The sequence below is a fragment of the Phocoena sinus genome, chromosome 16 (genome assembly GCF_008692025.1).
Source record: "Phocoena sinus isolate mPhoSin1 chromosome 16, mPhoSin1.pri, whole genome shotgun sequence".
Lineage (NCBI taxonomy): Eukaryota > Metazoa > Chordata > Mammalia > Artiodactyla > Phocoenidae > Phocoena > Phocoena sinus.
The window spans coordinates 55,331,836-55,354,494 of NC_045778.1; the positions used below are offsets into that span (position 1 = coordinate 55,331,836).

Sequence of the window (22,659 nt, forward strand, 5' to 3'; positions counted from 1 at the left end):
CAGCATTGTTTTTCTCATCCTTTGTCTGTTCTGAAACTGTCCCTTGTTCATGTTCAATACCTCCATTCCAAGTTTGGAGGGGTCGTTAGGTCCTCTCGACCCTCTGCCCCAGCACTGCTTAGGGCAGCTGGCTGTACAGCTTGTGCTGTCATCGTAGAACAGAGGGAAGTCTGTTTGAACAGTATGGCTGCATTTGAAAGGAAATGCAGGAAACCAGCCAGGTTTCATACTGAACAGTATACCTCTGAGGTAGACCTTTGCTCTGTTTTGATTCTTCAAGGCTGAGAATGGCCTTGGGTGGTAAAAAAAAAAAAAAAAGTGATTGTTCCTATCACTTTCCTTTGAGGGCGCTTCCCCTTTCTGGCAGCATTTTGGCTTCCAAGGGCATTGTTAATGGTAACACATAGTCCCGTGTTTATTACCCAGTTTTCTTGTAGTACTCATAATTTCAAGAAGTTACTTTTGTCCTCATTCTAATGCTGTGTACTTGGTGGCTAGTAACTTACACTTTTTTTCGGATAACAGTCAGCCACCTCTAACTTTCAGATTTATCCTTATAAGTAGATCCAGAGAAAGGATTTTTTTAGCCAAAACTGAAAGCTAAGGAGTGCTCCTGCATCGGCCCTTAGTAGAGAATGTGCTTTTTAGTTGTATTTTTCCAGTAGCTGGAATTGATGTATACTGGCTGGAGGTAAGAAAGAGCACCTGCCCTGACCCAGCACGGACTACTTGAGCTTGTCCAGACAGGAATCAGATCCTTGGTCATATCTACACCATGCCTTTGTACACTGAGCTAACTGGAGAGCACCCTGTAGCTGCCACTGGCTCCTTTGGTAGATATTTGAGAAGACAGCTAACGCACTCTGCTGTGTGTTATATGTTGCTTCATGTATGTTGAACTTCTGAATCCCAGTATCACCTGGAATTTATAGTAGATAGATACATTCCCCTTGAGTTCCAGTATACTCCTCATGGAGTGGAAGTCTTTGCGGAATAGGAATAAATTAGGCATCTGAATGGTAAGCTGAGGTTCCTAGTTCTTCAGTTTCTCAGACAAGAATGCCGAGGTGAAAATCATCATTTTTGGTTCTGTCTGGAATTTGGTCGTTGCTATTCTGTTAACATTCCTCATCTAGTTACAAGTCATGCCAGCCGCATCTTCCCATATCCTTCCCTTTCAAGTCAGAGGTGTAACAGCACAACCCTTGTATAGCTTCTTCCAAGAATTAGAACTGGTTGCACCTATCAAATGTGTGATGTGGGCAGCAAGACTGAGACCGTAGCTGGTGGCTGGCTGCCTGGCCTGCTTTTTCTGGCCTTCTTGGAAACTTGGATCCAGCCAGAAGCTGTGGGTAACCTCCCTGCCTGAATCCAGTCATCAGTCACCACACGCTCCCCCGCCAGCTACGCGTTCTTTCACAGACCATTGGGTGCATGTGCGAGTATAATGTTGTTACTGTTTGGGAGATGTTTGCTGGATCCAACAGGAAATCAGTCCTTCCCTTGTTTACCTAAACTGCCATGCCAAAGTATAGTGCTCCCTCTGCCCGAATGAAGGAGGTGAGGGAGTTGAGAAGAGGGATGGTAGAGGAGAAGGAAAAGCGCGCTTCTTTGTATTCACAGAGGATACCCCAGAGCGGGTCCCTTTTTACCGGCTAAGGAAGGGCAGCTCTCATGTGTGAGGACGGGAGGACTATTGTAATCTTGCCCCATCTACCACCATTCGCTCTGGCCTTGCAGCCTTGGTTGTAAAAGTTTACCATCTTTGGACTTTTTCTTCTTTCCTCCTACTTTTCATCCCTTAACCTTTCCAACCCATGTTTCACCACGGAGCCTAGGGAGGGAATTGCGAAGCAGACTGTGGGCTGATGTCAGAGAAGTGCAGTGGGGCTGTTGTGAGTAGTATGTGGGCTCCACACATCTTAGTAACCAGGTCACCAGGAGTGAAAAGGGGTAGAGTCAGGGTGCTGGGAACTGCCAAGAATCACAGCCAGTCTTGTCTTTGTAGCAGTCCATAGTGAGCAACCTTTATTGGCATTAGGGCATCAGACCTATAAGGATCATCTCGCAAGTGTGTCTTAGTGGAGACAGGATTAAGAATCATGTCCAGGAAGACCATGGGATTTTATACCACCTGAGCAAGGGCCTGCCAACAGCCAGGTCAGGCAGGGATGGTGGCCTCTCCTAGGTTTAGTCCTTAACTAAATTAAATGTTCCCCTTCTGACCTCTCCGTAGTCTCCTGTCCTCCACTCTACCAGACCTGTCTTCTTTTTCCTGCAGAGATGAGCGGCCTGTTTGACCCACGTTCTTTCCACTGCAAAACTTTATTCAACCCAAAATTCACTCCAGAAGCCTGGGGGACCCGACCTTTTAGGCCGGTCCTGAGGCGCACAGTGACCTTGCCTGCCGGGGTCAGGGCAAGTGTTCTTCCCTTGGCAGAGGGCCTGGCAGCAGCTGGGGTCCACAGCACCCGGGACTCTTTATGTTCGGCCTCCTCTTGCTGCTCTGCGGGAAGACCATATCTGGCCACTCCTGTGAATCTTGCCCCGTCTCAAGCACTCAGTAACTGGTGGTTTGGGCCCGTCAGGAGATGAGGGGATGCCTGAGGCCTGAGCTTCCAGGGATATTAGAAACACCCGTATGGACAGTAGGACAAAGGTAAGGGCACTAAAGAACAGACTCTTAGAGAGTATGGTAGCTGAATTCTGAATGCGGACCTATCAAGCAAGGGACTGAATTCACCAGCTTCTTTGCCAGTTGTGACTTTGATACAAGTTGTGTTTGCACAGAGCTCCTAGCAGAGAGCTGACCTCTCCTCCTGTGTATTTCGGTCCTCCTCCAAGACATGTGCAAAGCACCATTTAGATGGGGGACTGGGCCACAGTCCATTCCTAAGGAACTGATAGCTCCTGAACCATGAACTCGGGCAAGATCCGGGAAGGACTGGGTCTCCTATGGAAGAGGAGCTCAGCTGAACAAAGCCCGAAGGCCATAGTCCAGAGACCAAAGGCCCTCAGGGGATAGACCCAGAGCCATCCTGAGGGAGCAGTGCCGCCCTGGTGTGGTGATCTTGCCATCAGAAGGCTTCCTGAGCTGGTTCTTGGTGCCCCTTGGCACTGGCCCCTTAACCTCTGAGTTAGGGCTCTGTGAAGGGCATGGCTCCAATAAGCTGAGGTATCTGGTGTGTGGGCAGCAGCTGGGGGTGCGCAGGGGTGCCTTCAGATGAGGTTGTTCCTGAGACGCTGCTCCTGTTCCGGGGAGTGCTCTGTGTTAGCTCGGTGTGCGTCCCCTGCGGACCAGAGGAGGGCAGGTAAGTAGTCGACCTGACCGGAGTCTCATCCCCTCCCTGACAACTTCACAAACACCAAGACATCCTGCCCAGCTCAGCCTTTCCATCAGGTTAGTCGTGGGCACGAACAGTCCGTTTTATGGAAATAGATGCCAACAGATGCGTAGCTGCAGGGACATCGGGAAGATAGGCTGTTGAGTGGAAAGGGTTGTGCTGGTCACTCTCCCTCGCCCCCTCCCCAGGTTCATTCTCTACCCTTGTTCTCTCATGCCCTGGAGACCTGACCCCTAGAGACTGCCGACTGATGTAGGTCACTGGGAAGAAACAGCACGAGATTAGAGGATGGAAGGAGAGAGGCCGGGGCATTTCTTCCCCTGTTTGTGCAGTGATGGTCTCCTGCCCGCTGCTCCCTCCTCCTCAGTGCTAGCGCTCGCCTGGCTCCAGGACACACTTTGCCCCTTCAAGCCCAAGGTGATAACAACATTCCACTCTTGCGTGTCCCTGGACATCTCAACACTCCTCATCTTAGTCCCACTCACACCTCAGTGTAGTCCTCTCATTAAATAACCTCCTGCTCGCACCTGGGTGTGGCCTGTGTTTCCTGCAAGGACCCTGGAGGGGTCAGAGCTGCGTAGTGTTCTTTCCTTCCTCGCTGCCCTGGTCCCCTTGCAGCCTGCCAGCAGCATCACAGAGGCTGTGCCTCCACGCCGGCAGCCTTAGGTTCCAACCCCTGATCGCTCTCACGCTCCTGTCTCACTTAATGGCAGCGGAATCTACGCAGTCTCACGATTTTCAAATCCTTACATTCCTCTACTCACTGTCTTCCATCTGTTGCCAGAGTTATCTTTTGAAAATCTGATCTGATCTTCCTGCCTCCTTGGCTGAAATTTGTTAGTGGTTCCCAGAAGCCCACGGGATCAAGTCCATTCTCTCAGCAGGAGCCACCGTAACGCTCCCTGCAAAGAGCTCTAGTAGGTGTGACTGCATAGCCCTATTTTACAAAAGAGACAACTTCTGAGGAGGAGATTTCCTGACTGTCTTAAAGCCAGAAGGTGGTGGAACTGGATTTGGTGCCCAGTGAAGCCCTCTGAAGCCAAATCCTATGCGCCTTCTCCTCGTCCCCTCTCTGACCTGTGCCTCTCCTTGCAGCCAGCTCAGATGTCCCTTCCTGTGAGAAACCTCGGCTGGCCTCCAGGTGGTTGCTGGGAGAGCGCTCTGCTTGCTCAGCAGTAGTTCACAGCGCTCTGGGGTACCCAGTAGGACTGGAGTTACCCTTTTGCATGTCTGCTTACCCTACCTGACACTTAGCTCTGCCTGTTACGCCTATTTATGTTCCTAGTGCCTGGCAGTGCTCAACACAGAGGTAGGTCTTAATAAGTGTTTGTGGAATAAATGAACACACCTCCACCCTCTGTGTGCAAAGCGTGGGAGTGACTGCACACACCCCACAGCAAATACAAGCACTTTAAACTCTAAGGTAGAGGCACTGCTTCCTTTCTGTACGGGCAAGTGAGGCAGCCACCTCCTTACTCTGCTCCCCACTGGACTGTTGCTTCTTTGCCTGAAATTACCAATCCTGCAAGTGTCCTGAGCCCTGTTCTCCGTGGTCCACGTCCTGTAAGCAGTGATCAGGGCTGGCGGTAGCAACACGGATCCGGGGGACTTCTACGTTTGCCTGTGAGGCAGTCAGCCTGGGATGGAGGCAACTAAGAAAGACCCTATGAAAGGAAGGGGAGAAATAACAGACTGGAAAGGGGAAATCCTGACATGGCCTGAAGTAACAGGTAAGATTCCAGGACAGATGGCAGACTGAGATTACAATCCAAACAACCTTAAGGACAAAGAGGGATGTAGGAATAGTTACTGGGTGGGGCTGATGCAGCTTGTTCCAGAAATCTATGAACTTCTATGAAGTTGTCAAAGGCAATTCATCTCTGTCCCCTCCCCAGCCTTGTACACACACTGAAGTCACACACAGGGACACAGGGTCTTCCAGCTCCCCGAGCTCGCACAGGGCTGGTCTCACAGTGGCCCGCAGTCACCTGTGTGGCAGTCGTGCAGCCAGACCCGTTGCCCGTCGTATTTGCAGCGGCACCGCATCACGTTGTTCGAGAAATCGGACTCTGCCACCTCGAGCTTGGGGTTCACGACCACCTGGAGTGAGAGATGGGCCAGCTGAAAACAGGTGACTTGGCTTCTTGAGTTGACAGTGGCTGTGACATCCTTTACATTTCATGTAGTCTTGCAAACTGTGCTCCTCTTCTTCATTAACCCTTACAGCCACCCCAGGAAGTAGGCATTAAGGTCCTTATTTTATAGATGGGGACTGAGTTGTGACGTGCCCCTTGTTCACTGAATCCGGACTCAAACCTAGGTCCCGGATTCTGATCCCTTCCCCTATGGTGTAGCTCCTTCAAGCGCCAGACATGTCAGAGATCCTATTTATGAAGCTCTCTTTCTTCATTTGACCTCAGGGAGCTTTTGGAACATCTGGAAGAAATGGAACTCCTGTGGGGAATCCCTGAGCTCACTTACCTGGAAGATATAATCCCCAGGGCCCACGTCTGTGATATCCACCCACTGGCAATCAATGTCATGCCGGTAGGTGTCCCAGCAGCCAACGGTCACTCCCTGTTCCCCAAAGTTGGCACATGCGTAGCGCTTCTGCATTCCTGTAATGGAGGGTGCTGACAGTTATTGAGTCCCTGAATTGCCAATTAAATGCAATCAGACTAGGGGCCTGGGCTTCAGCTAAATATCTTGCCTGTTGGAGCCAGAATTCCTACTAAGCGTGAATCCAGCACCATAGCAAAGCCCATCTGTGACAGAGATTATTTCTTTGGATGCACTAGTGGAAATTCCTGTTGGCCTAGGAAACGTGATTAGAAGATTCCAGCCCTACTACGCTGATTCATTTGCCCATACAACCCTGAGGAGAGCCAGTGTTTTACCATGCCATTTCTAAGGGCTAGGAACTGGGGGTGTGCGAATAGGAATCAGACTCTCAATCCATGCTAAGCCCCAAAGGACCTAGAAGTGAAACAGGTCTGCAACTATTATCCAGAAGAAGGTGTTACGCATTCCAAAAGTGGTACACGGTACGTCGGGAATGCAGAGGAAGTAGAGAGCGTAAGAAATTTATCTTCTTGAATCGCCTTCAGTGCTGACTGTTGCCAGGCTGGAGTCTCCAGCTGCCTGAGGCTGTTAAGCAGGGCAGAGGGTATCCTGAGCCCAAAGGGGCCGAGGAATCGAACAGAGGAGGATATGCCAACAGGAAACCACATACCTGTAGGGCAGTTTGTGTCCTCTAGACAGAAGCTGGCCTTGTGCCCCTCAGCCACCTTGGAGCCGTTGGGAGTGAGCAGGTCATAGTGGGTGAAGACCTCAATGCTGTGGTAGTGCCTGCAAAAGGGGCAGAGCTGTCCGGCCGGCGGCAACAGGAGAGGGTCCTCCCAGAGGAGCTGGTAGGGAAGGCTGAGGCACTAGGCCCCATCCTTACCCAGAGAGGAACGTTACAATAGCAGGGCAGTGCCCTTCTCTCCCCCAAACCCAAGATGAGTGTAACCCGTGGCCTACTTTCCTGGCACCCCTGCCAGGCAGCAAGACAGCTGCCCTCGTCACCTAGGGTCTCACCCGGGTGAGGAGAGGTCAAAGCTCCAGGAGGCTGCCTGGCTACAAGGCCTGAGGCCTGCAGGTGGAAAGAAGAGACACGTCCAGGAACCAGCCCAGGAGCGGAGTTGCTGAGTGAGGAGGGATGCTTCCTCTGCTCCCTGCCAGCCTGGGCCCAAATTGCTACCATTGTTTCCAGTTCTAATGACAGCTCTTCATGCTGCCGGGAAAGGTACTTATTTTCTCAGCAAGGCCAAGTCCCAAAGTCACTGCCTGTTCCTCTCAGCTTTCCCCACCCACGGCTGTGTCCTGAAGAAAAAAAACACCCTTTTCCATTCTGCCTTTGTCACAGACATCATCTCTCCTTCTGTCTGGGCTGGAGGCTCCTGATAGGAAAGAACGCTCATTGTCTCCTTCCAGCGCCAGCAGCTCTTCCTTGCGGGCCTCGCTTTGCTGCTGCAGAAACCAGCAAGCTTTTTCTGCACAGCCAGCATCCTGGATGGGATGGCTATTTTGGGTCTCCAGGTTTCTAGGAGTCCCCACTTCACCTGGCTTTTAAAGACAAGGCCTCAGGGCCAACAGAAAAACTGTCCACTATCATTCTAACAGAGACCAGCTCTGCTGGCAAGGACTGCTCTGTTGGACACTGTGGTGGACATGGACATGTGGGTACCTCCTGGGCAGGCGACGGAGTGATGGAGAGGGCAGGTTGATGCTCCTGGGATTCCTCACTGCCGCCCAGAGGCAAGGCCAGTGAGGCGTCTAGGAAGGAAGGCTCTTTCCCAGAGCGCACGCCCCTCCCAGGAAGGCTTGCCCGGAAGAGACCAGACCGGTTGGCTCCCTGGACCCTGGTTTCGTTCCCCTAGAGCCGAGGCCTAAGCAGGCACTAACCTGTGGCACTGGTGCCAAATCCAGCTGTGGCGGCCTGTCTTGGGACGAAAGTCGGCCCGGCCCAGGTTGTGGATCTGTGAGGAGAAGCGCAAGAGGCGCCGGTGTCCGTAGGGCCAGTCCATGCGGTCAGCGGACCGGGAGAGGCAGTTCTCTTCATGGGCACAGTACAGCTGGCTGAGCGGGCGGTCCTCCAGGTAGGCCGTCTCCTGCACTAGCTGGGCGTTCAGCACGAGGTCTGCAGCACCTGGGCACGGTGGAGACCCAGAGGCTAGGAAGGCAGCCGGTTTGGCTCCCTGGCCTAGGGGACAGCCTTGCCTCCAGACTAAGCTCTATTGGAGGCGCCGGAAGAGTAGGGCGGTTTAGGAGTCAGGAGATGTGAGTTCTAATAGCAGGAAAGATCTATCACCTTAGCCTAAGCTTGCTGGCTTTGGGGCCAGACTGCCTGGGTTCCTCTCTTGGCTTGGTTGTTAGTTACACCATTAACTAGCTCTGGGACTTGCTCAGCCTTTTGTCTTTCATTTTCCTCATCTGGGTGACGGGGAGGAGGAGGAGAAGATTAGTGTGATGGTACCTGTAACGTGCTTAGATCATGGTTGGCCCACGGTAAGCATGCAGTTGATGTAAGCTAGTATTTCTTCTGTAGAATGCGTTTCAGCCCATAAGTGCCTCTGTAGCCTAGCTCATATAACCCCTCAGTAAGCTCTGCTGACCCCTAGCTTGTTACCTCAGCTCACTCTTTCTCTGGGCCTCAGTTCCAGCAATGCGAGGGGCAGAGGGAGAGGGCTGGAGAGCTGGAAGAGTTAAGCGCCGAGCCTGCCCCTGGGTTCTGCCGTTCTGGTGCATTCTGCTGCAGTTCCTAAGCCTGTGCTTCTCCCAAGGTTCCTGTTCTACCCTGGTTGCTATCAGGGGTGTTCCTACCAGGGCATCCTGTGCATTCTCCTCCGAGGCATCGTGGACATTCTGGTGCGTAAAAATCCAACATGCTAGAGCCTGTGTCTCCATAAGCTGTTCAGTGCCTCTCCCGTTCCCTTCCTGTCACGGGGGCTCTTACCCTCCTCAGAAGCCAGCGTGTTGTCCCTCACTGTGTCAGTACAGAAATGAGGAGATGCACAGCTTTTGCATGTAACGTCAAGAGAGAAATTTGCCAATTCTCAACGTTTGTTCATGCAAAAACTGGGTTACACTTTAGATTTGGGGCAGAGCTATCATATGGGTGAGCCTTGCACTGACGGTGGTGAGACGGGAACACAGGTTTATTTCAGGGGACAGGCGTCGAGGGTGGGAGCTTGTCTGCTGGATGGTGTCTGTACTACCACTAAATGCTCTTGGAATTCCTGAGGCATATTTTGGAGAGAGCTAAGGGTATGCCCACTGACAGACCCCAGAATTCCTGAGGGAAAAGAGCGCTTTCAGAGAGAAGAAGAGAGGGTAAAGGCAAGAAAGAAGGGACAAAAATTACAGAGGAGGAATGGGGATGACCACAGAGATGTCAGGTCGGCTGTCTGTACTCAGCCGTTGTGAAGCATCAAATGCATTTAGGAGAAGAGCTGCCACTCCAGGCGGTAGGACAGAGCGGTACAGGTTCCTGGGAGGGGAGAGACGGGGAAGCAGGCCCCAGTGTGCTGGGAGCAAGCCCCATCGCCCTGCAGGGGAGGGTGTGTTGTAAGGGCTGGTGCTCTTCCAGCGTGCGCTGGACAGAGAGGAAGCCCTAGAGCTCGCTGACAAGAGTTAAGGATGTCTTGGCATTGAAGCCTGGCTGGGAAGAAGGTCAAGTGGCCACTCAGGTTGGTGGCAGCCTGCAGCCTTTGGACTGGATACGGTTATCCTGGCCCAGACCAGGTTGGCAGATGTCAAACAGATGCTTCTACCCCAAGAATCTGGGGGTGTGGGGCAGACCGATGCCTCAAAATGGTCTTGACCTAAAGTCTTTTGGGTAAGTCCCACAGCTCACCGTAGGCCCCATGTGTCCTCACATTTCCATACCCTCTACAACAGTTTTCAAACTCTTCTCTTACTACAGACTGTAGTAAGAAATATATTTAATGTTGTGACACACATAAATAATTCCAAGAGAAAAACATTACCCTTACTAAATGTATTACATCATTGTTTTCTATCCTGTCTTTTCTAACTATTGGTCGTGACGCAACGATTGGAAAACACTGTTGTGTATCCTTACATTTTCACATATTCTCTGTTTTAATTCTCACAGTAACTCCATGAGATGGGCAGGGCAGGGTTTGTATCCCCGTGTGGCAGGTGATTTGGCCACGCACGTGGTAAGTGGCGGAGCTGGTGTTCTGCATGCAGCCCTCCTTCCACTCCCTAACCCTGCTGGCCTTGGAGCTGGGACCAGCACTCAGGGCCCTCCCTGAAGACAGGAGGTGTGGGCTTGCAAAATTAGGGGAGCCCGGGCCAGCCTGTCCCACCGGCCCCTCCCGTTACTCACTGTCTGTGCAGGAGACTCCGGCTGAGAAGTGCCCTGCACCGTGGGAGCAGTGCACCGGCCCGTGCCTTTGGCACTGCTGCAAGGCCAGCTCTGTACCTGAGCAGTGCACGCCGCTCATCACCACTTCTCCGGCCCCCGGCGTCCCCTGCCAGTACCAGGTGTCCTAAGAAAACAGCCAGCACCACCCAGTCAGGGCTGAGATGTACTCTTAGAGTCACCTGACTCCCATCTGAGGCTTGGACCCCATCAGACCACCCACACCGGGCTGTGCCCAGCCTTGGCCTGAAATCTTTAGTGATGCTACTTTGGACCCCTCTGGTATTAGAAATGCCTTCCATGTGTCGAGGCAAAAATCCACTACTATGGCTTCCGCCACTGGCCCTGTTGCCATCACTCTCCCTGACGGCAGACCTCAGCTGTTTGAAGAGGAAGGTCCTGTTCCCTTCCTGTTCACTCAGGCCTGTCCCATTTCCCCAGCTGTTCTTCAAACAACCCTAGATGGTCGGTTGTGCTCGGGGTTGAGCCCAGTTCTCCCGGGTGAAGTATGCCCAGCATTGCCTGGCAGGCCAGTGTGGGCGAAGTTGAAGAGGTTTCTCCATGGCAGCCATGCCCCAGGCCTCTTGATTTTGTTTCCTTGATATCTTTTGAATCTATCCACTTGTTTCCCCGGGTCCAAGCCAGCACCATTCTCAGCTGGGCTACTGCAATAGTGTGTTTCTCCGTACTCATGTTAATCTCCACCCCAACTGTTTGCCGAACAGCAAGGAAGAAATCTTTTAAAAATCTGCATTGCGGGCTTTGAATGGTGTGGCCCGTCTCGTCCTTCACCCTGGCGCTTCACACCACCCCGTCTTGATAGCCGCACTCCCCCCCCGGCCCCTGATTTCCTCAACAGAGTCAAGCGTTCTCCGGCCACAAGGTCTTGGCGTGGGCTCTTTATTCCTCCCCCACCTCGTCTGGCTCACTTCTATTCATTTTTCCTACAGACACAATTATGTGCCTGTTGTGTGAACGTTTTATGAATGACTGCATCCCTCACTTGACTGTACGTGGCGACTGACCGCTCCGTTAGGCAGGAACTGTGTCCTGTTCACCACAGTATCCCAGCACCCAGCATTATATTGGCACATAGTTTCACTCATAATTAACTGTTGAGTGAATGAAGGGTCAGCAGCTTTAACACAGGAAGTTTTGGAGCACAGCAAGGACCTACCTTGATGGCATGGTTGGCAAAGCCCAGACCAAGCTGTCGGCAGACCACCATGGCTTCGCGGAGGCCCCAGTGGTCGCTGCACACGGTCCCCCAGCGCTGGACCCCGTTCACGTCCACCTGCACCTCCACCACCCCCTCCTCGGGGCTGCGTCCGCCGGCCAAGCGCACCTGCAATGGTCAGGGGTGTGTGAGGGGCGGGGCCGCCTTAGCAGGGGAGAGCTCAGGGCTGCCGGCCTGGAAACCTGCAGCCCTGGACATGACGCTCCCCTCTCTGGCTTAGTCTCCTCTGTAAAGTGAGGACGTTTTATCAGATAGTCCCTAACGTCCCTGCCTGCTCGAGAAATCTGACTGAGTGCCTGCACCTGGGCCTCTCACTCTGGTACTTGCCCTCCTGCTACCTGAAGTCCTACCACTGACGACAACGTGCCTATTGCCAAGGGCTTTCATAGCTATCGTCCCGTTCACAACGACCCTATGGGACAGCTGACCCCATTTTACAGAAGAGAACCAAGGTCTGAGGCGAGAGACTTGCCCACAGTCCATGTTAGCGTGACCCTTGAACTCTGACCACCCCACTCAGCCTCCCAGTGCCACTCCCGGGTGCTGACGTCCCGTGGCCCTCTGCCCTAGGCACCGTCTCTCTCAGCTTCACAGGGGACCTGAGAGGGTGGGGTGGGAGAGCCCATGCACCTGAAGAGTCCCACTGATATTCTGACATCTCTGAAGGCTAGAACCTGGCCCTGAGGGGAAGTAGGCCAGGCCAGGGGAGACTCCCAGAGGAGAGGGCATTCCAGGCTGGCTCCAGGCAGGCTCTGGGGCCCAGAGCACCCGCTGCCTCTCATGAACCGCTCCCCACTGGCTCCAAGCAGTGTCCCAGGCTAGCCCGAGGCTCACCTGATCCTGGAAGCCCAAGTTAGGGATGTTGCATCTCACGGCAGCATCATTGTCATGCTGGCAACCATTCTGGGAGCCTTCCAGGGAGGGGCAGTCACCGAGGGTCCGCTCATATCCCCCGCAGCGCACCTCACTCAGGTGGATGGGCCCCAGCGCTGCAGAAGGGAGGGAGAAAGGCCATGGGAGGCTCCATCTCCGCAACCCCACACCTGCGGCTCCCCCTCCACAGAAGGGGAGAACCAGCCTGGGCCCTGGCACCCCAGGACCACCAGAGGGTGGACCGGTGGCACATCCAGGCTCTCCCACCCCACCCCGGGCCTCCTCGCTCACCTTGGCCCAGCTGGGCCCCAAAGAGGGCCTCCCGAGCAGAGCCGAAGCCGAGCTGACGACACACGACGCTGGCGGAGATGAGGTTCCACCCGTGGTCGCAGACCGTGCCCCACCGGCGGTTCATGAGCACCTCCACCCGGCCCTCACCCACCTGGGCCCCCGAGCGGAGGCGCACCCTCGTCTCCTGCTGGGAGAAAACCCGGCCTCAGGGAGGGCCGAGGAGGCAGGGGTAGGGGCTACACCCCCGGCAGAGCCCCCTCAGGACAGGCAGAGCCAAGGCCTGGAGTTCTGACTTCTGTGGCTATTCCTCTGAATAAGCTCTTTCTCGACCTCCCCCTAACTCCGTGACAAAGAGCGGCCACAGTAATCACAAATTCCAGCCCTAACAAAAGAGCCTTAGGAGTTGGGGGTCCCTGGGCTTCACAGCCTGCCACCTGCCCACTAGGCGAGTCCCCTCCTCTTGCCCAGCCTCACTGCTGCTTTGTCCTTTGGGGCTGAACCCAGAGCAACACTTCCGCAGCAGATCTGTGAAATGATTTTAGAGACCCGTGGGGACGTGTGTCAATGAAACGCACAGTGGGCAAGTCACTTCCGTTCTAACGCCCTCCCGCCCGCTCCGATTTCATCGAGGAGACCGCCTCACATGGTGCTGCCCTGCCCCAGTGCCTCACCAGCACTTGCTCATTGCTTTTTATAACGAAGGGCCAGGCTTGGGCTCCATACCTGGGGCCCTCAATGGGATGTAGCTACAATGTAATTATAGTTGCCAGCTTTCCATTTATGGTAGGGTTATAAATGTCGCTTTTAAGTAAATCCCAAAGTTCAACGTTCTGTGAGTTGCTCTCCTCCTCCCGGTCTGAACTGATGCCCCCTTGATAGGGGTGGTGCGCCGTTCCTCCCCTGCCTCCCCATCAGCGCCTCCCCGTGGGGTGGGGCCTGTGCCTCCAGGCCTGCATGGGACCCACCTCTGCCCAGGACTCCTTGCTCCCGGGCTTCGCCTTCAGAGGGCGGAAGCGGGGCCCTGCCACACAGCTGACCACAGCGTGCATGCCCCCCGGGCAGGCCGGCCGCAGCTTGCCCTGGGCTGGTGCCACCTGCACCTGGCAGTTGGCCATGTGGGGCTCTGTTCCCAGGCAGTTGACCCGGTGGATCCAGAAGGAATTCTTCTTTGTCAGGCTCTTCAGTCTGGAAGACAAGGGAGACTGAGGGCAGGGGAGGGGTTGAGGGCTGTGCTCAGGACTCAGGGAGGCCAAGGCGCTGGGGCGGGGAGAGGGGACTGGAGGGGAGGAAAAGGGAGGGGAAGCAGGCCCTTCATGCCACACCCCTTTGCACCCTCCCCTGAGGGTGCTGCTTACCTAGACTTGGGATCCTTCATCTTCGAATTCCAGACTTTCCTGGATGGGAACAAACAGGCGGGGAGTCAAGTGGGTGCAGAAGTCCTACCCGCTGTCACCCTGCCTCTCCATACTTGTCCTTGAGTCTGTACTAGACTCACAGTTTGTAAACTTGTTCATTAATCTTACTTCAATGCTGAGCTTCACCACAGTCCTGAGAGAGTGGCCACCCCACAGATAACGATGATCTCCATTTTACAGGGAAGGAAAGCAGGGCAAGCAAGTTCCCCTGACTAAGCCCAAAGTGGGTGTCTCTTCTGCACCAGGCTGCCCTGGGGCAGGCAGCTCCAAGCTCGCCCTTCCCCCAGTCCAGATGAAGGTCAGCCTTCAGGGGGCAACCGGAGAAAAGGGGCCCTGGGGAAAGTCCTCTGGGGACAGGTGGAAGTTGAAGGCCTTTCTGGTGGGAGCTGCCCAGGCAGAGATACTGAGGCTATAATCAGGGCTGCCCTCCTCAGGGGAGGTAGGCAAGCCAGCCAGGTCCAGATGTGCAATTACCGGGCAGCAGGGAGTCAGGGACCCAGATCCCGGTCATCCCCAAGGATGGGGCCACGTGGCCGGCCTTGGAAACCAGGGTCATCTAAGTCAGAGACACTGGACAGACCAACTAAAAGTGACTGGGGATGGGCAAGGGTAGATGACTCAGATGTTTCGTGGGAGGTTTATCCCTTGATGAGAAACATACGAAGTTTTCACTGACAGAGCTGGTAGAACTATGACTCGTCATCATTTACAGGCTAATGCAATCTTGGGACAGTTCTGTCACGTTTCTGACAGAATATTTTTATGTTTCCTCTCCCAAATGCCGCCCCACCCCACGCCTGGCTTGGACGCAACCCAGTCAGAGCCTGGCTTGGATCGCAGTTGAGGAAATTCACTGAGACAAAGTTCAGACAATTCCCTGCGGATTGGATAATTGAGGCCCAGATACCCTACCAAGGCCCAGAGCTCGTTGTTGGCAAAGCTTAGACCAGAACCCAGGCCATCTGTACTTGTGGGCAGCACTCTGTCTTCACGAGTTAGGTCTAATTTTTTAACCTGGGACAATTTTACCTTTGTTTACATTTCACTTGGGGAGTACTCTGTACTATAGTCAATTCTTTTTATCTGATCGGCAAGTACGATGTTTATTTTCTGATTGTTTCTAGAAATTTCCCAGGGTCTCCAAGTTCATCCTCACTCTTGTCTTAATGACTGAGGGATCCATAACCCAGCAAACCCAGGCACATTGCTCCAACTGGGCCTGTTTCCCTCCCAATCCCAACACCCGCTGAATGTCCTCCCACAGACACTACTCCTGCCAATCTCACTGCAGTCTCCAAGGTCCCACGTCACACACAGACACGCGCGCGCACGCACACACACTCAGACGCTTCCACGACCCCGCCTTCCGCGCGGCCCTCCAGCCAGCCGTCCTCCTACCTGTAGTAGTGGCTGACGACAGGCGCCTCGCTGGGGAAGCCCAGCATCCCGCACACCACCCTGCTGTTGTTCCTGGTCCAGCCCTGGTCACACACCTGCCGCCAGTGGCCCTCGTACTTCACCTCCACAGCTCCCTCGGTCACCAGGCTCTGCCTCTTGGCACTGGCAAGGATGGGCTTGAGCCGCACCTCCTCTAGCCGCCGGCCCTGTGGGATGCATGGTCACCGTGGGCCCCAGGATTCCTGCCCCCGCTGAGCCCGCTGCAGGTCTTCACGTGGGAAAGCTGGGGCTCGGAGCACTTAGAGATCACCCCACCCAGCGCCCTCATGGGACGGGCCAGGAAACGGAGGCCACGTGGCTCCGTCCTTGGGGATGATGGGGAGGCATTTGCTGAAAGCCACACAGTGAGAATTAGGCAGAAGCTCGGTTTGTTTAGGGTCCTTTCCTCAACTCCAGAGAGGACCAAGCAGATCCACGCTCTCCTGGGGTCAGGATGGGAGCCCTTGGAGTCTGGGAGGCTTCCACCAGGCACAAGGGGGCCTTCTTCATGCCACCCTGGGGAGGGCAGAGGATGGGCACAGACCAGCTGCCTGAGACCACCAGCAGGATCCTTTGGCCCACGAGACCCCCGCCCTAACCCTAGATGACTTAGGCCAGTGCGAAGCCCCCCGTCAGGGCCCGCCCCATTCAGTGGCCGCGGCCAGCTGTCCTCAGGCTGAGGCTGTCTGGCAGCAGACAGCAGAGTCAAGAGACCTGCCCTGCCTGCTCCTGCTGTTTGGCTTGGGCTGTTCTTAGCTTGGAGCTGTCTGTGCCAGGAAGAGACAGCAACTGTGGCCGGGCCTTGTGGGTGAGGCAAGCCCTACCTGCTGCTGCCTCCCTCGTGGGGAGCAGCTTCAGTGATTCCCAGCGGGCCCAGCCTCTGATTCCCTGCCCGCCCTTTCTCAAGCTGGGGCCCTCTACCCATGCACCCGCTCCAGGCCACAAGCAGACCTCAGGGCCCCAGGGATGCTTCTCAGCCCGTGCTCTGCTCCCTTTCTTCTCCTTTCTCCTCCAGGCTCACCACCTGGAGGCCCTCTGTCCCCTGACCCCCTCCTCAGCTCAGGCCAGGGCCTGAACGGCCTTCTCACCTGGGGCCCAAGGGCATTGGAGACCCTCTCAGAAAGGTAGCCACGCTGGCGCTGCGGGTGGCACACCACCCCGACGTCCTCCGAGTGGCTGCAGTCACTGACGCCCCAGCCATTAGATCTGCACTGGTCCAGGGAGCTCTCTGTGCCCACACAGTGAACGTTGTCCAGCCAGATGGGTCCTGTGTGGGAGGGGATGAGTGATGCTCAGGGACAGGCACAGAGAGGCAAGCCATGGGCTCTACCTCCTGGATAGGACCCCACAGTTATCAACATTCCTCTTCCAAAGCCTGAGTAGAAAATGGGGGTGGAGAGAGGAGTTGGTTCTCCTGGGAGCTTGGTATCTACATCCCTGACTAGTGTCTCCTCTTGGCCTCAGGTCCCATAGAATCTGCTTTTGGAAAATGCCGGGTAGGTCTGTTAATTAGCTCTACCTGTTCCCTCATTCGTCCATCTAGTCATTCACTCAACAGCATTTGCTGAGCACCTACCGTGTGTGATTGCTATATTCAAGGAACTGAGAGTTGAGTGGTAGTGACGGTGGTGATGGTGGTGGCCTCACTGCAGGTGAGAATGGGAGAGCAGGACAGGTCATTTGCAGCTGGAGCACTCAGGAAATGCCTCACAGAGGTGGTCACTTGAGCAGGGTATTAAAGGACTGGTGGGAACGTGACAGGTTCTATTGGAGCCTCAGGGAGCCCAGCCCCCGAGAGAAGCCCGCTACCATCTCCTCGTCATCCTGCAGGGGAGCACCGGTCACTCACCCTCCCCTGGGCCATACTTGGCGCTGTGGGCCCAGGTCAAGGCGGCTTCAAAGCCCAGCTGGCGGCAGGCCACCGTGGCCTCCTGAAGCGCAAAGTCGTCATCACACACGGTGCCCCACTGGCCCTGGTGCAGCACCTCCAGGCGGCCCTCCTCCGGCCTGCTCCCTGGGCCCACCAGCCGTAGCTTCATGCTCGGTGACTGCAGCCTGCTGGGAGGGGTCTGGCCCAGCAGCAGGAGGAGCAGGAGAGGAGGGAAGGCAGCTGGTAGGGACCACATTGTGGGGACTCCAAGGGCCGCTGGGGTCAAGGCACCTGGGAACGAGTAAATGCAACAATGATGACCACGTCTACCCCTGACCTCGGGTCTCTTCTGCTAGCAGAGACAAAGGGTAGCGCAGGTCCCTCCGAGTGTGTGTGTGTGTGTGTGTGTGTGTGTATGTGGTGGCATGGATTGGGTCTGGGCTCTGAGATTAGTCGATCTGGTTCAAACCCACCATTCCTTGGCCATATGACCTTGAGGAAGTTTAAGTTTACCTTCCCGAGTCTCAGTCTCCTCATCTGTAAAGTGGGGGTAGTAATCCTTATCTCCCAGTGTTGTGAGTGTTGAATGAAGTATGGATGGAAAGTGCCTACATAAAGTGCTTATCGCGAGCCTACCACATGGTAAGTGCTCAATGAACAGCTGTTTTTGATGTCGCCTTATATGTAGAAGGTGGGGGTGCCTACACTTTGAGTCATGGGGAGCCCCCAAGGGCTAGACTGTCCGAGCTGGAGGAGATAGAGGGTATTTGGATCAACTTCCTGACTCTAGACATAAGGAATTGGGACCTAGAGAGTTTAAGAGACTTGCCCAAGCCACACAGCAAGCTCCACCTCTAGGTCCACCTACATGCATAATTTGCACATTGAGTCAACGAACATTTTTGAAATATTTGCTTCAGGCCAACTATTAGGCCAGGCGCTGGGACACAGAAGTGAACACATCAGACACTACTCTCTGCCCTCATGAAGCTCAGAGATGAGGAATCAGAGAAGGGACACTTAACCAGGGCCTTGTTGGATGCATAAGAGTTCTCTTATTCCCCTTCAGAGAAGGGGAATTCCAGGTAGAGAGAACAGGATGAGGAAAGAGGGAAACAGGGAAAGAGGTGAGTTTGCGCAAGAGCAGGGAGTGCCCTTTCTTAACCCTGTACTGCAGTATTGGGGGCCTGGAGGGGACTGAGGTGGAGGGACAGGCTGGGGCCAGATGATCAAGGGCCTTGTGCACCATGCAGAGGGTTTGCCCTTCATCCTATAGGAAGTAAAGGGCCCTGGGAGGGTTTTAGGCAGTGACCATACACAGGAGAGGGCTCCCATCTCCAGGAAGCTGTTGCCATATGCTCTCTGGGTCCTTACAGGGGACGAGTTGGGGGCTCCCCCTCGTACATTAGCAGCCTTGCTCCTAGGAGCAAGGTTGGGAAGAGCACAGAGGACGGCCATCCCTGGTTGGAGCTGGTAGAGTATCTGCAGCCATCAGTGCTGAAGCTCCTCCACGGCCAGCTCTACTGCTGATGGGAAGCTGAGGCTGGCCTGGAAGTGGATGGAGAAAGTTCGGGTCCTTGGCTTCCTCTTTGGTGCTTGAGTCTTAAAAGAGCTCATTCTAGGGAGACTCCCTCTTTCTCCCATGGCCACTGCTATTCTTGGGGGGATTCCTTAGCTGGTCAGTCTCAGTAGGGAGCATCTTACAGGGCCCCCTGCCATTCCCTTCCCCACAAGCTGGTTTCTGGCTGAGAATCGGTCCTTATTCCTGGCCGCACCCAGTCCCACCCCCTTCAGCTACCCATCCGCCTGATTTGGTGAGCCCAGGGCTGGGGGCAGTAGGCTCCTAGGAGTGCACATGATAAGCTCAGGAGTGAAGCTCCACGGGAACAGGGACTTTGTATTGCGCCCCCAGTGCCCAGAGTAGTGCCAGGTATGTAGGTGGCACCCCGTAAATATCTGCAGATGCGTGGATGCAAGGTGGCATAGCACTGCGCTTCGGCATACACACTGGGAGTCAGGCTGCCTGAGTTCACGTCCCGCCTCCACCAACTGGTTTCTGGGTGGTCTTGGGCAAGTGATTTAGTTTCTCAATCTCAAGTGATTTCGTTTTCTCATAGAGTCTATCCCCTCTATAAAATGGGGGTAAGATTCTTGTGATGCATTAAGCCCTTAGAAAAGCAAGCTCTCATCTGACAGCTATTATTAACAGCAAGTGAAACAGCTACTACAGAACCATTGGTCTAGGTTGGTCCCCGCCTCTCTTTGGATAAAGAAGGAATGGAGGCCGCGTTCCCAACTCAACATCAAGTCTCCAGTACTGCTACCCTCCTGTGAGACACTTCCTTCTCAGACTTAAGCACTGTTTTCTTCATGTCCCTCCCCACTCAGGAGCCGGGGGAGGCTCCCTGCTGGCTGTCACCGCATGCAGAAGGCTCTCTGCTGCTTGGGATGTTCCCATTCCCTCCTTCCTGCACCCCTAAGGAGGAGGTGGACAGCTAGGGACTGAGCCAAACCGAAGTCACTGTGGATAGAGACCTCCCCCAGATGACAAGAGAGGATAGAAAGATTGGGCTCAGGGCCCACCAGCTGTTAGGACCCAGGGGTCACATTGGGTCTGGCCTGAGAGATGACCCCGCTCCCTGTCAGCAGCAGTCAGGTGACATGATTCAGATGCTTTCTTCTGAGACTCAGGTGCAACACCTCTAAAATGAGGGGGTGGCACTGGAGGTCCCCCACCTATGATATGGGCCAGGGGGTGGGCTGGGCAGGTCAGTTGTGTAGCTGTGGCTGACATCCCCAGAGTACTGTGAAGGTCTTATTAGAGGCTGTGGACACTCCTGGGCCTACAGGCCCCCTCCCCTCCAAGGGGCCTCCGTGGGGACAGGGGTGGCCTTCTGCTGAAGAATCCTGGTGCTAGATCAGCTCCCTTCTATGAGAGCCGCCCAGGAGGTGGATGGGCGGCAGCAGGAACCGAGTCATATACAGGGAGAGCCCACTTCCCGGCCTTCCTGCCCACTGCAGGTGCTCTGCAGCTTTCGCTCACATCACACTTGTCTTCTCACATTTCCCAAACGCATCCTTCAGTTCCCAGCCTCTCACTGTTCCTTCTACTTGGGGTACCCCTTCCCTCAATCTCAGATTGTTAAATTCCTACACATCTTTCCACACCCAGTTCAAATGCCACCCCCTCCATTAAGTCCCCCGCCCGGACCCCCACCTTCCTAGCACTTGGTGTCTTTGCTTCCTGTCTCCACAATCCAGGGGAGTGTCTCCCATAACTGCTCCCCCAGAGCTGAGCAAAAAGAGGACCAGGCTGAGAAGCCTCCCTCAGAGAAGGAAACAGCCTCAAAAGTGGATCTTTTCCAAAGTGAAGGAGAAAGGGCTAGAGTGAGGCTGAGGAGGAGGGCAGGTTAATCACAATAAGTTTATTATACATTTAAAAATATTTATTGAATACTTATCTCCACTTTATAGGTGAGGACACGAGGTCCAGAGAAGCTAAGTAACTTGCCCAGCCAGGATTCAAACGCAGGCAGCCTGGCTCCAGCGCCAGGCTCCCCGTCAGGAGAGAGATGGACACGGGAGCAGGGGAAGAAGGAAGGGAGGCAGGGAGATGAATGAAATTCCACCCTGTTGCTGGTTGATTTATGACCCAGCCGTGGTGTGAGGGCATTGGGCCGGATGCCAGTGCTGAGTGCAACCAAGTGGCAGATCCAGGATCCTGCCAGCTTGGAGGAGAGAGGCACCTGATCCAGGTGCTGCCAGGGGACTCTGGCACCTGGCTTGACCTGGCCTTGCTAGAGAGGCTGGAAGTGCCCAAGGGTATTCAGGAAAGAGCACTGGGGTGCTGTCCTGGTGGGAACCAGGCTCCGGAATCACTGGATGCCTCTTCTCTCTAGCTCTTCGAGGAGGGGGTTGGGTTTCCCCTCTCAGCCCTGATTGCCTCCCTGGGACCACTGATTGTGGTGACCTGACACAGTGCCAGCAAATGTCCACCTGTCCAGGCATAGGACATGTAGAGTTTGAAGCCCTCTGCCCACCCTCCATCTCTGTCCCCAGTCTCCCCCCGACCCCCAGCATACTCAGTTTTGGTCTGTTTTTTTCAGACAGCCCGGCTCCACCCTGCCTCTTTGTCCCCTGTCACAGGAATGACGTCTGAACCCACCTGTCCCTTCCCCTGCCTCCCCCTACCCTGCCCCGGGAGAGGCCAGAGAAATGGCTACACTACACGCGGCGTGTCCACAAACAAGACACGCAGGCACCCCGAGGCCACGACGCACCACCCTGGGCGGCCATGGGGCCAAGCTCCCCAACTCGGTCACTTCCATTGGCAGCAGGTTGGTGAGCGACTAGGGGTCTAGGCTCACTGTTCATGGGACCCCCACGCCTGCCATTCCCAGCCTTCAGGAACCCTCAGAGACTTGCTGACCCCCAGAGAGACAGAAGTCGGACAGACAGGCAGGACAGCGAGAGACAGACCTGGCCAGTGGCCAGGCAGGGGCTCACCAGCTGGAGTGCGACGTTGCGGGGCTGGGGCCGGGGCTCCGCGGCCGGGCGGCGCTTACGGGCCTCCTGGGGCACCCTGGGGCCCTTTTATCCAGCTGCGGCCCATGGGCGCCCGCGCCCCGCCCCGCCCCGCCCCGCTCCGCCCGCCCCGCCCTCCAGCCCGCCAGCCCGCCAGCCCGCCAGCCGCGGAGGCCCGCAGGCCCCGCCCCCGGGCGGACCTGGACGCGGCGGGCGCCCCGCCCTGTCCGCCCCCACGAGGGCCCGGCGACCCCCTACCCCGGACGCGGCCCGGGACGGCCCGGCGCCCACTCGCAGCCCGCCGGCCCGGGAAGTCCCGGGGTCGCTAGGCTGTGGGAGTCGGGGCAGCTGTTTTCCGTGGAGGGAACTGGCGCGCTACAGCAGGAGGGACTGTGGGAGGATCGGCGTTCCCGGGAAAAGACTGCGGCTCGGCGCCAGCTGGCTGCGTTTGCCCGAGTGCCGCTGTGGCCTCGTGAGTGCCTGTCGGAGGCGCAGCTTCCTCTTCTGCAAAGCCAGGTGGTATGGCCACCACCAGAGTTGTCCTGGGGATTACATTCAGTGGGTCCCTAAGATGCGCAGCGCGCTTCACGTGGTAGCGCCTCACTGTCCCACCGGCTTGTTTACTTCGGACAACGCAGGCTCCTTTCGGCGGGGGCGGGCACGGGGGCGAGGTGGCTCTGTTCAGATGAGGTCGGGATGGTGGGGTGTAGGTGTGCTGTCTTTGGGGTAACAGGCAG

General features: G+C 55.5%; 1 protein-coding gene across 5 annotated transcripts; it reads right to left on the reverse strand.

The window, feature by feature from the left end:
• Positions 1-1,996: 1,996 nt before the first annotated feature.
• On the reverse strand, positions 1,997-22,020 carry LOXL4 (lysyl oxidase like 4). 5 transcript variants are annotated; one of them, XM_032607913.1, is made up of 15 exons: positions 21,905-22,020; positions 17,378-17,689; positions 16,617-16,795; positions 15,490-15,695; positions 14,032-14,070; positions 13,642-13,861; positions 12,677-12,860; positions 12,347-12,501; positions 11,453-11,620; positions 10,240-10,402; positions 7,791-8,034; positions 6,577-6,692; positions 5,826-5,962; positions 5,333-5,444; positions 1,997-3,290 (listed from the first exon to the last, which is right to left on the reverse strand). In XM_032607913.1, the coding sequence occupies exons 2-15, from the start codon at positions 17,652-17,654 to the stop codon at positions 3,220-3,222; spliced, it is 2,271 nt and encodes a 756-aa protein (XP_032463804.1). In that variant the 5' UTR covers positions 17,655-17,689; positions 21,905-22,020; the 3' UTR covers positions 1,997-3,219. The 5 variants fall into 5 exon arrangements, 3 of the variants coding, with proteins under 3 accessions (XP_032463804.1, XP_032463802.1, XP_032463805.1); XM_032607911.1 differs by having other exon boundaries at positions 12,677-12,863; positions 21,905-22,019; XM_032607914.1 differs by having other exon boundaries at positions 5,267-5,444; positions 21,905-22,010.
• Positions 22,021-22,659: the final 639 nt, after the last annotated feature.

Excerpts from the sequence above, each read along its gene's own strand:
- LOXL4 (XM_032607911.1), bottom strand. The coding sequence starts at position 17,654 with ATGTGGTCCCTACCAGCTGCCTTCCCTCCTCTCCTGCTCCTCCTGCTG. Across the intron at positions 12,502-12,676 it reads TGGGGCCCAGCTGGGCCAAG|CGCTGGGGCCCATCCACCTG; the intron begins GTGAGCGAGGAG and ends TCCCTTCTGCAG. Across the intron at positions 11,621-12,346 it reads ACTTGGGCTTCCAGGATCAG|GTGCGCTTGGCCGGCGGACG; the intron begins GTGAGCCTCGGG and ends TGACCATTGCAG.